Source organism: Hyalella azteca, unplaced genomic scaffold (genome assembly GCF_000764305.2).
Source record: "Hyalella azteca isolate HAZT.00-mixed unplaced genomic scaffold, Hazt_2.0.2 contig17485, whole genome shotgun sequence".
NCBI classification, from domain to species: Eukaryota; Metazoa; Arthropoda; class Malacostraca; order Amphipoda; family Hyalellidae; genus Hyalella; species Hyalella azteca.
The window spans coordinates 25,217-41,721 of record NW_025947267.1 but is presented as its reverse complement, the minus strand read 5'-3'; the positions used below and the strand labels follow the sequence as shown (position 1 = coordinate 41,721).

At 38.1% G+C, this 16,505-nt stretch overlaps 1 protein-coding gene across 1 annotated transcript; it reads right to left on the bottom strand.

Moving 5' to 3' along the window:
• Positions 1 to 305: 305 nt before the first annotated feature.
• On the bottom strand, positions 306 to 16,163 carry LOC108681282 (heparan-sulfate 6-O-sulfotransferase 2-like). The gene is made up of 8 exons (XM_018170303.2): positions 15,852 to 16,163; positions 15,213 to 15,302; positions 14,857 to 15,024; positions 12,798 to 12,971; positions 11,570 to 11,693; positions 7,724 to 7,889; positions 7,110 to 7,281; positions 306 to 5,983 (listed from the first exon to the last, which is right to left on the bottom strand). The coding sequence occupies exons 1-8, from the start codon at positions 16,124 to 16,126 to the stop codon at positions 5,737 to 5,739; spliced, it is 1,416 nt and encodes a 471-aa protein (XP_018025792.1). The 5' UTR covers positions 16,127 to 16,163; the 3' UTR covers positions 306 to 5,736.
• Positions 16,164 to 16,505: the final 342 nt, after the last annotated feature.

The window sequence follows — 16,505 nt, the reverse complement described above, 5'->3', positions numbered from 1 at the left end:
GAGTTGAATCTACTTGATTTTTTTGCTAACATTTATCGCTTGTAGAATTGACAATTCTAGTCAGGACTTGAAAAGCTCACACGCCTTGTGAAAATAACCAAGACCTCTTGCATGTAGACTGAATTTAACCATTTTTTAATTACATTATTATTATATAATGAAGTAAAAGAAATTGTTATCTGGGACATTACATTCATCTCAACAGCGAGGCAATAAATTGCGTTCCTTAGACGAGGATAACTCGCAAGACGTCACTAAACATTTCCTTCTTTTCATTATCGAGGTAACAAATAAAACTCCAATACATGATAAAACGTTTTCCAATCAAAAATAACGCTACACATATTATGCGAAAATCACGAATGAATGCAACAGGTTTCGACCTCGCGACTCCGGTCGCTGGATAGGAGGCAATCGCGCAGTCCGATGATTGACTGATATTCATCATGTATCATTCAGACATGATAGATTCTCGAACATCGTTCAGGATAAAATGTTTCAAAAGCTGCAATTTTGGCTTGGAGCGTTAAATAGGACTTAATGATAAAGAGAACACATAAAATATAAATGATAGGTAATCGTAAATTGCTCATAAAATTAAGGCAGAAACGCTACAGTTTCCTTAATAAACTCTGTGAGGAATACCCCAACGATGAGGATAAAGGCAAAGGTAATTTTTTTTATTCAACAACACAAAATGAATGTAGAATCAATAAAAAGCTTCACGGATAAACAAATAGAACGCAGGTACGAGATACCGGTCGAGGAAAAAATCACAATACACTAAAGCGAAATACGCAAGCGGTTCACGCACAGCGTATCGGAAATGCTGTGAAAATAAATATTCTGAGAAAATAAACAAAGAAGCACCAATAACAGCACCGAACTACCATGACTCAACGTGTGTCATCATTTAGAAGAAGCCACGTAATGAACAGCACTACAATTATTCATAACTGCAGCGAACGCCAAAAAAATTACGATAATGTAAACCATTTGGAGCAGGCACACAAGAAAGTAAAAAATATAAATCAAAACAAAAAATAGTTCAAAGCATGCATACGAACAGCCAACCTTCACCTCAAGTCAACTGCTTGATAATTGAACTAAACAAAAATAAATAATTTCACAGAGCAATTGCATAGCTTTACCCTGAACGCCATCCAGACTTGATGTACAATTTTACACCGGACATCAAATACAAGACATCAAATCACATCGTAAATAATTTGTAATAATTTAATAGAATTTTCAGTTGGAGTAACCACTGAAAAACTTCGTACTACTGGAGACTGTCAGCGGAGATATGTGATCGTTAATTATAACTGATGAACAGCTTAGTTTGCTGGTCACCGCACACATTAAATGAGATAACATTGATAGTAAAACTATGTTAAATACAAGTTTATTGATTGAACTGAGCAAAATTTGCGCCAAGTTCGAGATGGGAATGGAAGCTTTCATTGCAAATGAGCAGTTATTTTTATTTGAATCATTATTGTTTAAATCGTTGGTCCAGCAAGCTCTCAATCAAGACTTTAGCCAATCAAGGCCTTAGGCAATAAAAGTTTATTATGCTCTGCATTAAAAGTTCTTAAAGGCTGAGTTCATTCCAATCAAGTTTTCTAATCAATGAATTGCACGTTAGGAACATCCATCATAAGCTAGTAGACTACATATAACCAGCCAACATATCCTTTGTACTCCATACATGGATTTGGAGTATATATGCATGGGATATACTATATATTGGGTGAATGATTATATATTTCATAAATAAAGTACATCCATCATAAGCCAAGCCACCAGAGTTGATTAAGGTCCCTAGAATTATTGACTATCAACCATTCTGATGAAATGTTCTACAAATGTTCTACACCAAGCAATCTTGAGACCTTCAAAGTTGACCTAAATGGTACACATTAACTTACAACAAATTAATGTTATGATGTTCCTCTAGATAATGTAAATAACAATTTTACGGATAATTTTCGCAGGGAAAGACGGAAATTTACGCCTGCAAGAAACGGACAGTAAATGCCGTATAATGCTTGATCACCAAATAGAATTGCCATTGCGTACGAAATGTGCTGCACAAAAATCTAAAGTCTAGTTAATTTAATAGCAAACTGAGCAAATATTCTAGCAAATAACGACTTCCCGATATTATCATCCGTACCATATTCAATAACGAACATTATTTCAACTAATGCAGCAGAACGAAGTTAACAGAAGCCTGTAGAAGTAAAAGAATCAGAAGAGAGAATCTGGCTTCATTTCAATAACGAAGTAAACATTCGTTTTGAGGGAGTTCCTTGCAGGGAAACTGTGCGCTACTTAACAAATGACGAGTATTATTGCTTCCATCCTAAATAATTTATGTGACATAATTCATACCTTAATTTGAAGTTAGAAGAATGACCCCAGACAAAAAAGAAGCAGTCGAGCTGCTCACACAACAGCACACGCAATGGAAGACCTCGGCACTGGACGCTCTCAGGTGACGCCAACTGAGAGGAGGAGAAGCAAGGGCGTAGGCCCTCCTGCGCCCTACACAACTAATGAACTAAAAAACATTCAAATATTCCCTTAAAGGAAGAGACAACATCTTAATATTGGTTAGTACCCCGCACATTACAAGGATGAATCATAGAAGATTTTACTGCCTGCAATACAAATTTAAGGCTATTTTTAATAACACTCTTCCCTTTATTGAGTATGTAATTTGAAACAGGGCCCTTTATGCAAATAACATGAGTAAATGTTGAGAAGATTATATTCGAACGGAAAGGTTATGGCCGCCCATAACACACATTGGATCAGAGACTACGCACTAGAACATCAAATGCTCGTCAATCATTCGCGAGACGCGGCCGCAGGTACGACAACGCTTATTACGTGTCTCGACTACAACCACAAGCTTTCAAGAAATTTACTTACGCATACAGACAACCGTTGCAATACCTTCACGCTCGAAGCTCTTGATAACCTTACATAATTGTGAACACTGAATGAACACTCGAGGAAAACACATTCAAACACCGACACTCAACACGAGAACGATGCTCTTGAGGCAGCCATACGACACAAGCAAAGTCAATAGAATTGTGGTGCAGGCACAGCAGACAGTCGTGATATTACATTGTTATAGACTAGCAGCCAAATGACACAGATCATTATTACCGACAGTTAATTTATAATGATATGACAGGCAACCGCCGGAGTAAATACTTCGTATTCAGAATTATTCATTGTCAAGCACATGAGTACGCTGAATTAATGAACGAAAAGTTTATTCACGAGTATTGCTAGTAGTTTGTTTTTTTTTATATTCAAGGCCTCTTCTCAATTGCCGAATGCACTCAAGATTATAGGCGCTAAGAAGCAACGTAGATGCAGCCCAGTATAGTCTCACCATCAATTAATTATACGTGGATATAAGTTGTATCAATAATTTTGTTCTGCAGAGTTGCAAAGTAAACACGGTGAAACCATTTTTAGAGAACAAAAAAAGGCTCACAGGAATGTTATTAGGAGCGCTAGGAGTATTTAATTTGTGCATTTGTGCAAACTGACGATCAATTTTTGGCTAGGAGAGAAAAGACGCGATGCAACTGAAGTTATCCAGTAGTAGTTACATGAAGTTACAGTTTATGAAGGAGCAGTTACAGCACAGTCACGAGACAGTCAAGCAGTAACATTATGTCCTCCTAGAGTTCCAATAATGTCATTCAGTATAGTCAGCTCTCAGGCTAATCATTTATCAGTTTAATGGATTAACAATTATGCTTATGCTAAAATATAAATGTAAAACAAAAAAGTTAAATAAAGATAGGAGAGTTGTGAATCTTTTCATCAATTTGTAGCAAAAATTTTACAGCCAGCATGTTTTGCAAAATTGAACGTAGCAGCTCCATTCCCAATATGGGACAAATCAGTACAGCTAAATTCGGGAGGTTTGAGCCTTGCTAGCAATAAGGTTTAGATGCAGCAGGCTCTCGTTCACCCAGCACTCTTGCAACAAGCAAAACATGACAAATATTAAATCCCCGATGAGCCATTTACCTGGAATTTACAAATTAAAAATGTAAAATAGACTATAAGTACTCAAAGATTTAAAATTAATGAATAACAGAAATCTACATTAAAAAATAGAAGCCCAACATCTTCAAGAAGCTTCGTATCATGAAAGAGTAATCGGTCATTCCAGGATAGCCAGACTGGCCCTTAAATAAACTTGTATACTATACTATGTATACTATGGCACCATACTAAGTAGAGCACCAACGCAAGAAAAAGCTCACTGAGGAAACAATCGATGACAATTTCTGCTGGTGCTGAGATCAGATTTACACCAACATTTCATCTTGTCCTCAGTTGAAAGAAAACACTCATGGTGCAAGCACATAAAGCTTGTTATAAATACCTCGTCAATTACCATGCATCTTTGTATTTTACAAAATTAGTTATTATTCAATTCACGACACCAACTTCATTACTACAGGTTTGTCATATTTGCCCATCCCTCGAACCGTGAACGTATGATGCCACGTATTGTTATTGCAACAAGAAAGTTCGTCCTTTAAACAATACCTATTAAACATGTCCGTACAATGAGATACAAATATGGCTGGCTTTAGGTCTGTGTTAACTGAATCAAGAAAAATAACGATACGCACGTTTGCCTGTACAAATTAGGTCAGCATGGCCCTCTAGAGGACAAAAAGGGCATTGATATTTGGACAAATATTCACTCATTCTTCTGAGTGATCAGCTCGACACTCACCTTCGTCATTGGAGCACACAAGCCCACTCAAGCCCACGTGGAGCAAGAAATCGATTTATAAATTCCATCTCTTATAAAAAAACGAGTAAAACTCTGAATAAAATCTCAATGGAAATCTATTGTCAACTGAGCATTACAACACGAAAAAATATGAGTAGAAATTGAAATAGGTTCCTATACTGGAATCTATACAAAAATAGGAAGCATTCATCTAAGTAACCATCCGCAAAGACCTAAAAGAGCTGCAAAACCAAGAACAATTTCAGATGTTTGGCAGGGATCAGAACACATACGATAACCGTTACAAACGCATGAAGCAGCTTAAATAAATAAACACACCTACAGGAAGAAATTATAATAGGGTGATGCAACTATAATCCAATCTGCAGTTGCAGTTGTCAGCGACAGTTTTGATGGAGGTTAGGTACGGGGGAACAGCCGCAAGGCTGCCTGTGCAGTAATACTGCTGCCATATATACCAATGAAGCTTCAAATGCCTAATTACATTCTTAAACAAGAAAACATTACTTTATAGCTAATTTTACAAACGTATACTCTGCAACATATATTCCTCCAGTAGGAACGTGTACACCTTAAACGGAACACAAAACTGCAGTTTTTTGCAACAAACAACCGTATGTTATTGCGTAGGTATTGGTTGCGTGGACATATGTAAAGAATAAAGATAAATTAAAGATGTAAGGATAATTTGAACTAGTCAAGCTGCTAAAAAAAACAACATATCATGCCATAACTCCGGATAATACTTGCAAGTAAATATTTTTGTAAAGCACGTCATTTAAAATTATATGAACTGCATAATCCCTGCCGGCAATCAAAGACATTTTCGTGTAAACACCTCGGCACTTTCCCACATTCTCAATTTTTACGCGACTGTTCTCATCAATAAACGAATGAATGTGTAGGTAGTCAGGGGAGACTGCAGGCATTCACGCGGCGTTCTCGATGGCATCCCATGAGAAGTCTGCGTGCCCCATGCCCGAGAAGTGCTTGTTGAATTCCTTGTCCTGTGCCGAGAGCTTCTCGAAGCGCAGTCGCAGGAGCTGCCTAGCGTAGTCGTAGAGCTGCATGTCCAGGTGGTTGAGGCTCTTGATGCGGCTGATGGTCGCTGGTGGTAGATGCGTCAGGGACATGTCTGCCAGCGTCTTGTTGTACTGCTCGAAGCGGATGCTGAAGCTGCACATGCAACGTCAACATCAAACAAAACTGAAGCAATGTCTAAAATTCCCTCCGGAACTTCCTAGCAAGGCCCCAAATTACTTCACCAGAATTGTAGTAAGAAAGCAAGATGTTGAAATCTTGATTACCAGAAGTGCAGCAAAGAAAGAAGGTGCTGAAAACTTGATAGATGGACAAGATATAGGGGCGGAAAAACTTCAAACCTTCCATCACACGCGTGACATACGAAATCGTTTTTTGATAATGGTGGTAAAGTGGCATCACAGCCACAAGTTACGTACATGTTAATTGACAGAAATGAGCGGAGTACCAACAAATTTGCGTGTGTTTACATTCAGCGGAAACGGTTTTTGTTCTTCCATAATTTGTCCACTTCTTTGATGTGAATCATATCTTACATTTGCGTTAATCAAATTAGAAATAAACATTTGTATTTGTCGAAATAAAATTTACAATTATGCTGTTAATAATCACCAGAGTCAATTGCATAAAGTAGCTTTAATTTAACTAGACCAAATAGTTCATCGCTCGTGACACTTACATAGAGATGTTTTAACAATCACATAGCATTAGGCACACTACAAAGCAGTGGCAGAACGTACATGAAGTAGAGTGAGAACTAGCTACGTGTTTTTATCATGAGACAGGTTTGGGCAAAGGGTCAGATGTCGTCTCTAGTTATTATCCAACTAGATACTTGATTATTCTTCAGCAACTAAGGAATAACGTAATGATCGCGTGGTCACGGTATTAATAGAACTATTCGTAAGAGATAACGCGGTTTGCCATGAACTGCCAGAAAAACACTAATTCCGTTAGAAACTATCAACTAAACTTCCGTACCATATCCTGATGACCTACGAAGCTTCGATTTTGATGAACATCAAAATCTGAGAATAGCATTGTAAAATGTGAAGGGAAATTTGGACAAACTAGGCAGAATACAACGACTGGATGACATGACTGGACAACGACTGGATGACTGGATGAAATAGGCTATAAGAAGTAATTTTTAAGGAATACTTCAATATTTCAGCTGAAGAATAAATTCTCTAGCAATTAGAGCCAAATAAAAAATTAAAGCTATTCACAGCCAAATGAAGTAGGCACAGGAGCACCATACCGCAAGTTGAAGACCTCCTCGAAAAGGTACTGGCTTTTCTCCTGCTCCTCGGTAAGGCCGAAGAAGGCCATGAGGTTAAGGTTCCTCTTGGCGCTGAGGAGCATAAGGTCGTCTCGCTTGGCTGGAGACATCACGGACTTGTTGTAGCAGCCCACCAGCAGCAGGTCTGTCAAGTGTGCAATAGTTTAGTAGTTGTTGTTGTTGTAATAGCCCAGCCTGGTAGTAGCAACTAGGTAAGGGAAGGGTGATGAGTCAGTTTTTCAGGGCACAAAGGGGACAGGTAGTTCCACGACCATTATTGGTTCGCTGACCCGCCAGAACCATTTTTCTGACCTGCCAACTAACCTCAAGTCAATTATAGTCTTCCAAGCCTTCCTATCCCCTGCCCTCAGATCGGTCATTCACGCTGCAAAATTCGCGACTCATCACCCTTTTGCCGTTTGCAGCTAATTCACTGCAGCTAATTCACGCTGCATAAAAAATCTTTTACTATCGTAAAAATTATTAGTTTCGCAGCATTAGGCAGTTTAAAAAGTTCAATTAATAAATATTCACTAAAATCCTACAAAACTAAAACATTCAGTAATACAAGTCAACATACTAAAAATTATCACCTTTGCCTTCCTCTATCACCTTTGATAGATCACCTTTGCCTCTTCTATCACCTTTGCCTCTTCTATCTAAAATTATCACCTTTGCCTCTTCTATCTCCTCAAGAGTCAAGACCCCGCTCATATCATCCTCCTTTTCTCCCTCAGGCTTCTCGCCTTTTCCAAATATCTCTTCACACTCTCAAACATAGCCACAGTTGCTCTCTCGTTGCTTCAATCAGAATTACCTCCATCATAGACTGTCGCCATCTCTCATACGCCCAATATTCCATCAACAAGTGCTACACACTTTCCTTCTCATCCCCATCACACATTAAACATTTATCTTCCCTTCTCTCATTCCACCTGTATCGCTGTATGTACGGCCATTCACACCTAGCACCTCTGCTCTCACACAAAACAAAAGGTCCTCACCTCTATTACCATCATACACGCATTCACATTTTGGCATCGCTTTAATCCGATACAGTTTCAAGAGTGTTATTTCCCTCCATTCCTTGCTTCCACACCTTCAGCCCATAGTCTTTCACTTGTTTATTTATTCCTCTTTTTCATCCCACTCTATCCCAATCGCACCCCGTACTGTCACCACCCATTCGTCCTTTGGCCCAGCGGGTCCCTGGCGCACCCATGCTTCATGCATCCCACACTTACGTACATATGCACGAAATTACGTGCCCATTTGCTCACCCTTATGTTCCACATATGCATCTTTCGTGCCCAACCTTCATCGTCTATTCGCTCCAGTCTCACTTTATACCTCAAAACTGCTCTCATTCTTCTTTCCTTAAATGTACTCCATCCCATGTCCCCTCTCAGGGCCTCTACCGCAGTCCGCCTGGGGGCTCCTAGTGCCAATCTCGCCACTCTATTTTGTACCTATTCCAATTTATCCAGCTCACCATCACTATATGCTATCACATCCAATCCATACATAATACTAAGCACTGCCACACTCTTCCACACTTCCCGCAATACTTCATAGTTACTCGCTCTCACTTTTGCTGCACTTCCAAATATACCCAACCATTGATTCGCCTTGGGCCTATTTCTTCAACGCTGACACTTCTATTCTATTCTACTTAAATTCGCGTCCTTTCTTCTCAGACATTCTTCGTGGTCCAGACACATCCATAAGTACTAATACTCATTTGTCCCAACAATCTCATTCCCTCCCAGCATCCACACTCTGCTCATACCCTTAACCGCTCCATTCACAAGTACTTGGCTCTTCACTGCACTGAATCGCACATTGAAATCCCTCCCATACTCAGTCACACAGTCCAGCATACTTTGTAGTTCTACGATATTTTCACTCATAATCACAGCATCATCAGCATGCAGAAGCATTTTTAACATTTCGCCGCCCACACGCACACCAACATCCATTCTCCTCTCCTAGGAGTCTCTTCTGTGTCGAGGTTGAAGAGAAGCGGAAGAAGGATGCATCCTTCACGTACGCCCCTTCTGCTCCTCACCCAGAACGTCTCCCCTTACCAAAGTCTATATTTTCCTCTATAGTATTCACATAAATACTTCTCACGAGCCTTGCATATTTTCCACTCATAACAATTTTACCAGTGTTTGACATAGATGTTCTCTATCAACCCCGGTCATATGCTTTACCGCATGCCCCGAAATTTTTTATAGCAAACTTCATTTCAAGTATCTTCATAATACGTCTCTTCCATTTCTCCGTTCTCTACGAGTGTTTAGAACATAAAAATGAAAAAAAACGTTGCACAAACGTGAATGTCACACAAGTCGCCACCCCACAGATGTTGCCAACCTCCCGTAAAAATTATCTATTTTATTAACAAAACTGAACCACATTTTTCAAGCGCGACCGAACCCGCTTCATAGTTTTCATGTGATAATCAATCTCTTCAAATCGTGCTTCCGGTCAGTATGATATGTTTTTATTGACGGGCAGCGAGTTAAGTGCAGTATCAAGTGAGTGGCAACTCGTGCGTCATTGACGGTAGTAATTCGTATACTTAACACGAAGTTAATTAGCGTTTCAGAATCGTCAACAGACTCCGATAATTTCAACATTGAAATTGTTTTCATCACCAAAAATGAGCGGAGAGTACCAAATGGTGAACACGCTAAAGCTGCGATGAAAGGAGCAATGCAAATAATGTGTATATAAAAGGTACACAGCGCATACCAATTCCACTTTGCAGGTGATTTAAACAAATAAAATATCGAAGCTCAAGTTTCAAACATGATTGCTACTATACAAACATGCTACCCGCATTCTAGGCACAATAAATGACCAGGTGAAGTTTACGCTCTACCATACCTATATGATTTGAGAGGGAGTTTCTAAGCAGCAAATATGCCTGCATTTGAGCTATATTTACGTCTGTACTAGAATTATATTTATGTCTGCAAATGGGATAAATTTATATCTTGGGCTACATTTATGTCTGCACTTAAACTATATTTATGTCAGTAGGTAAACGATTTTAATGTCTTCATTAGAATGTCTGCACTACCGGTAGAGCTATATTTACGTCTGCACTTGGGTCGCATTTATGTCTGCACTTGAGCTACATTTATGTCAGCACTTAAGCTACATTTATGTCTGCACTTGTTAGTAGTTGGAGGATATTAATGCCTTCACTAGAATGCCTTTATCCGTACATGAGCTACCTAAATGTCTGCACTTGAGCTACATTTATGTCAGCACTTAAGCTACATTTATGTCTGCACTTGTTAGTAGTTGGAGGATATTAATGCCTTCACTAGAATGCCTTTATCCGTACATGAGCTACCTAAATGTCTGCACTTGAGCTACATTTATGTCAGCACTTAAGCTACATTTATGTCTGCACTTGTTAGTAGTTGGAGGATATTAATGCCTTCACTAGAATGCCTTTATCCGTACATGAGCTACCTAAATGTCTGCACTTGAGCTACATTTATGTCAGCACTTAAGCTACATTTATGTCTGCACTTGTTAGTAGTTGGAGGATATTAATGCCTTCACTAGAATGCCTTTATCCGTACATGAGCTACCTAAATGTCTGCACTTGAGCTACATTTATGTCAGCACTTAAGCTACATTTATGTCTGCACTTGTTAGTAGTTGGAGGATATTAATGCCTTCACTAGAATGCCTTTATCCGTACATGAGCTACCTAAATGTCTGCACTTGAGCTACATTTATGTCAGCACTTAAGCTACATTTATGTCTGCACTTGTTAGTAGTNAGAGACGCGCGAGTGAGGGAGTCAGAGACGCGCGAGTGAGGGAGTCAGAGACGCGCGAGTGAGGGAGTCAGAGACGTGCGAGTGAGGTAGTCAGAGACGCGTGAGTGAGGGAGTCAGAGACGCGCGAGTGAGGGAGAAAAGAAATCTCTGGATCTTTAAGGAAACCAAATATGTGAAATCTCTTATACAGATGTGTGTTATTGTAAAATTACTTTAGTTGTCACAAATCTTCATTATCAGTGAACTCTCCAACGTGTATCACAATCACATATTTATTGCACGGCAAGCATGGATGACATAACGGCACAAAAAGGGAATATATCCAAACAACTCTTTATCTGAACATTAATATAACTCAGGACACAAAATGTCATTTAACTCTACAAAACCATCGGTTGGGCAACTGAAATTTCTTCGTTTTTCTTAGGAGGGGAGCAACTGAAAATTCTTCGTTTTTAGCGCATTTTCTCATTTATGGAAAAAATGCATTATTGTGCTCGCCCTGTCCGTGTGTCTGTCCGTCTGTCCGTCCGGCCGTCCGTGACCTCAAGTTTTCGTGGACGAGAAAATGCGCTCTCTGTCACTCACTGCAGTGAGTACTGAGTTATATTTTTTTTCTGTTGCCACAAACCTTAGTTGCCTCTCTGCCACCGCAGGCAAGACGAGCGTTCTTCCAGGTGGCACCGCGCTTGACGTGACGATACTCGCTCAGAAAACGGTGAACGGGGTCGCGTAGGAACGTGATGTAGAAATACCTGCAAGAACGTGATGTAGAAATACCTGCGAGAACGTGATGTAGAAATACCTGCAAGAACGTCATGTAGAAATACCTGCAAGAACGTGATGTAGAAATACCTGCGAGAACGTGATGTAGAAATACCTGCAAGAACGTGATGTAGAAATACCTGCAAGAACGTGATGTAGAAATACCTGCAAGAACGTGATGTAGAAATACCTGCAAGAACGTGATGTAGAAATACCTGCAAGAACGTGATGTAGAAATACCTGCAAGAACGTGATGTAGAAATACCTGCAATAACAAATATATATACCTATAACGCGCGAGAAATGATAATGGTATATTGGAATAGCGTGATAACGGAGGCGGGGAAGTCAACTTCCACACAATAAGAAAACCTACGACCATAGATCATTAAGATAACTTTTCATAAGATATGTGTTAAAAAGAAGCAAATCCCATTAATATCATTCCAATCATAAGCTTCCTTGATTTCCGTCCTGATTGCTAAAGTGAGACGTGAATTAGTTGCAAAATATTATCCACACTAACACATACAAGAAACATACTGTATAGTAATAGACGATTCAAAGATTGTATATGCAACGTATTCAAGTTTTCAACGCACAAAATACACAACAGTCGACTAAGAACAATTTAATTTCAGCAGTTTACCTGTGGTACAGGAAAACTTGTTATGCTATTAAATGCGTATGCTTAAATCATTAATGGTAAAAAAAACGAGAAATCAAGAATTACATTGAGTTGAACAATTTAACTACAATTCGAAAGAAATGACTATTTTCAGCGCATTTTCTAATTTATGGAAAAAATGCACTATTGTGCTCGTCATGTCCGTTCGTCTGTCCGTCCGTCCGTGACTTCACGTTTTCGTCGACGAGAAAATGCGCTCTCTGTCACTCACTGCAGTGAGTTATATTTTTCACATTATGAATCGGAATGGTACATGTTAATAGCTACTGACTTGCGCCTGATGTTGGAGGCCTCCATGTAGTTCATGGTGTCATCAACAAGTACTGTCAGTATCATCAGCAAGTACAGTCAGTGTTATATACTTTCACATTATGAATCAAAATGGTACATGTTAATAGCTACTGACTTGCGCCTGATGTTGGAGGCCTCCATGTTGTTCATGGTGTCATCAACACAGGCCATCAGCTCAGTCCAGTCAGCGTGCAGGCCACACTGCCAGCCCGTGCTGTACCGCGAGAACAGCCACGTCTCGTCCGAGTGCGGACCAGGACGCAGGCATGTGCAACGCTTCCGGATTTTGCTGCTCAATGTAAAACACAGCTTAAAGCACTTTTTCATGCTTAAAAAAATATATTAGTACTACTTCATGTCTGTAAATTAAAGTTTTTCTTAGAGAATTTATATGCTTTTTACCACGTTTTTCTTAGCTCGCTTTCGTATCTGTCTGTCTGTCTGTGATGATCAAATCTTGCAATCGATATTTCACCAACTTTCCCGCTAGCTAGCGCTCTGGAACTTTTAGGGAAGCTCAGCTCCCGATGACAATACAATAATCAATAATTTGTTGCACGTTTCCAGACGTATTTATTCAATGAAACGCAATAAATACGGGATGTATTGTAAAGATAAATACGGGAACAACAATGTATCCCCTCGAATACAATTTTCTACAGAACTTCGAAAAGAATTTTCTTACGTGCATTTGCGTGGCCAACTGAAATACTAACGGACTAAAAAGGAGAAAATAAAATACTTAAAAAAAAACTTTTTAAAAACCACGTTTTTCTTGTAGACTGAAAAGTAGAAAATAAATTATGGCTCGGCCCAAAAAACGTGGGTCGGGCTGTACGTTCACCATCAAATTTCCAAAATTCGTGTGTTGTGTGCTTTTCGCTTTAATCATAAATCTGCCCGACACACGTTCTTTGGGGCGAGTCATAATTTATTTTCTACTTTTCAGTCTACAAGAAAAACGTGGTTTTTAAAAAGTTTTTTTTAAGTATTTTATTTATTATTACCACGTTTTTCTTAGCTCGCTTTCGTGTCTGTGATGATCAAATCTTGCAATCGATATTTCACCAACTTTCCCATTAGCTAGCGCTCTGAAACTTTTAGGGAAGCTCAGCTCCCGATAACAATACAATAATCAATAATTTGTTGCACGTTTCCAGGCGTATTTTTACCGAACCTTTCTTTTTACAGCCACGCACCCAGATAAATACGGGAACAACAATGTATCCCCTCGAATACTATTTTCTTCAGAACTTTGAAAAGAATTTTCTTTTGTGCATTTGCGTGGCCAACTGAAATGAAATGAATATTATGTAGGATGGTTGACCTTTGTGCACTAGTTATAAACTCTAAAATAACTCACAAGCAGGGGTTGGGAACCTTTAATGCACGTCATCCTCGAGAGGATATTCGTGTTTAGACTGCGTATATCGATGATACGCTTCGTATCATCGATACCTACATCAAGTCAAGTAAATTGGCTCGCAACAACGTGTTTCGTGTGTAGCAACGGACTAAAAATGAGAAAATAAAATACTTAAAAAACTAAAAAGTAGAAAATAAAATGTATAAAAAAAAATTTTAAAGACCACGTTTTTCATGTGGACTCAAAAGTAGAAAATAATTTTTCGGCAGCTACTGATCTCTGTTTGCTTTCATTCTCTTGGTCCTTTGTATTTCAGTTAAAATATTTTACATCTAAAATGAAAAACGTGGGGCGCATCTTCATTTAGGCATGCCTTAATTTCAATTTTGAATTCAATACGTTTTTCGTTTTAGATGTTGTAAAATATTTTAACTGAAATACAAAAGACCAAGAGAATGAAAGCAAACAGAGATCAGTAGTTGCCGAAAAATTATTTTCTACTTTTGAGTCCACATGAAAAACGTGGTCTTTAAAAATTTTTTTATACATTTTATTTATATATCATCTTAAATGTCACAAGAGGCACGTGCAACGCTTCCTGATTTTGCTGTTCAATGGCAAGCTCAAGTTAAGGAACTTTTTCATGCTTCAAAAAAATATTAGTAGTACTTTGTGTCTGTAAATTATAGAGTTCTTTGAGAGAATTTATATGCTTGCTTCATACATCATCTTAAATGTCACAAGAAATATTAAAAGATAATAGAAATTTATTTTAAACATAGGGTAAATGAGAAGAAGAATAACACACCTGTGACACTGACAGCTTCGCTGTATGTCGAGATCTCTGACCAAATGTTTGCCAAATGAAGTGCCTCCAGTCTTTTGTATGTGCAGGAAGACCATCACGTCATGTCCACTGATGTCAAACTGGAAGTCTTTCGACACCACATCTTCATATGATGGATTGCTGTCTGACCTGTGACAGAATCGCTCATTAGTGATAAAGCTACAAATAAGAACAACACCTTACACAAAAGAGGAGCCATTCAATATTAATTAAACATTGCATAGCTGGTTTACCTAACATCTATTGGTCATGAGTTTTATCTACGGCAAAGGATCATAGACTTAGCTAGGCAAGTAAACAAATATGAAGTTGCTCACCTGTGTGAGTCACTCAGAGGCTTGCCTGGCTGATCTAAACTTAGCAGCAAATTGTCCAATGCAACAAGACTATTTTTTAGTGGTCCAACCCTGCCAAAGATCAGCAACACATAAATACAGACACATTGCATTAATACTCTATAACTTTCAACAGAATTTTAAGACTAAGTCACAACTAAAAATAAGGTTTGAGCAATGGTTTAAGATTGATCAAATGTCATGATATATATATGTATGTATAAGCATACAGTTTAGAGCACTGTAATTCTACTTAATGAGTTAATAAAAAATACAACCTTACAGGAATAATTCTAATTCAGCAATGAAAAATATATAAATACCTAGATAAAACTTGGAAGCTCAATCCCATTTCATTTAGAGTGGTCCATGAATATCAGACAAAATAAGTTTTTATTAATATGCAACACAACTTGAATAAATTATTTTTACAATTCTCAAAAGCACAATTTATGCCCTTTATTAGTTTCATGTTAAAGGGGTCTACTGAACTAATGTACAGTAGTACCGTAGTTCATTATTCCAGCACAAATACTGCCAAAAACTATGAAAAACACAATTCAATAGAGGTTGTTCTCAACTTATGTGACACCAAATTTTCATAATATTTTTGTTACTCACCTTGTATTTGATGCAGTTGAAGAAAAATAGTGACCAGCATAAAGCATGCCTAGTAAGCCAAAAACAATAAGAGATATTAACAGGAGAAGACATTTTTTAACTCTTTTTGACATAAAAGCTGCTTTAGGTGTGTGTAAAATGTGAGGAACTCTTGGGAAAAGCCAATATGAAGACTTGGTGCTTGATGATAACTTGTCTGGAGGATGATTATATGAATACCTAATGTCCAACAAAGGCAGATCCTCTGTTTGACATTCGCTGTCTACAACGGGCATACTTGAAAACAAGACATCTCTGAAAATAAAATAAAACATGAAAACCAGGATAAAAACATTGATGTAGTTATGGAATATCAATATTTAAAATTTATAAAATTATGCACAAATAAATATTTGTGTAGTTAGGCAGAAGTTCTTCATTTATACAGGTTTGATTGAAGACCAGAGCATAATTTTTATTAACATATATCTTATTGTTTTTTTATAAGCCAAACGAAATTTCTTGCAGGTGCTTGGAGATCAAAAAGCAGATTACCAAATGACATTTTACTGGAATGCAATATTTTGAAAATGTCAATATTCATTATCAACAAAAGTAGAGTGCGAGGGATAGGTATGTTTCTTGAAATAAATATTTCAGACTCTTCATAATATA

Excerpts from the sequence above, each read along its gene's own strand:
- LOC108681282 (XM_018170303.2), bottom strand. The coding sequence starts at position 16,126 with ATGCCCGTTGTAGACAGCGAATGTCAAACAGAGGATCTGCCTTTGTTG. Across the intron at positions 15,303-15,851 it reads TCAACTGCATCAAATACAAG|GGTTGGACCACTAAAAAATA; the intron begins GTGAGTAACAAA and ends GATCTTTGGCAG. Across the intron at positions 5,984-7,109 it reads GAGGAGGTCTTCAACTTGCG|CTTCAGCATCCGCTTCGAGC; the intron begins GTATGGTGCTCC and ends TTGCATGTGCAG.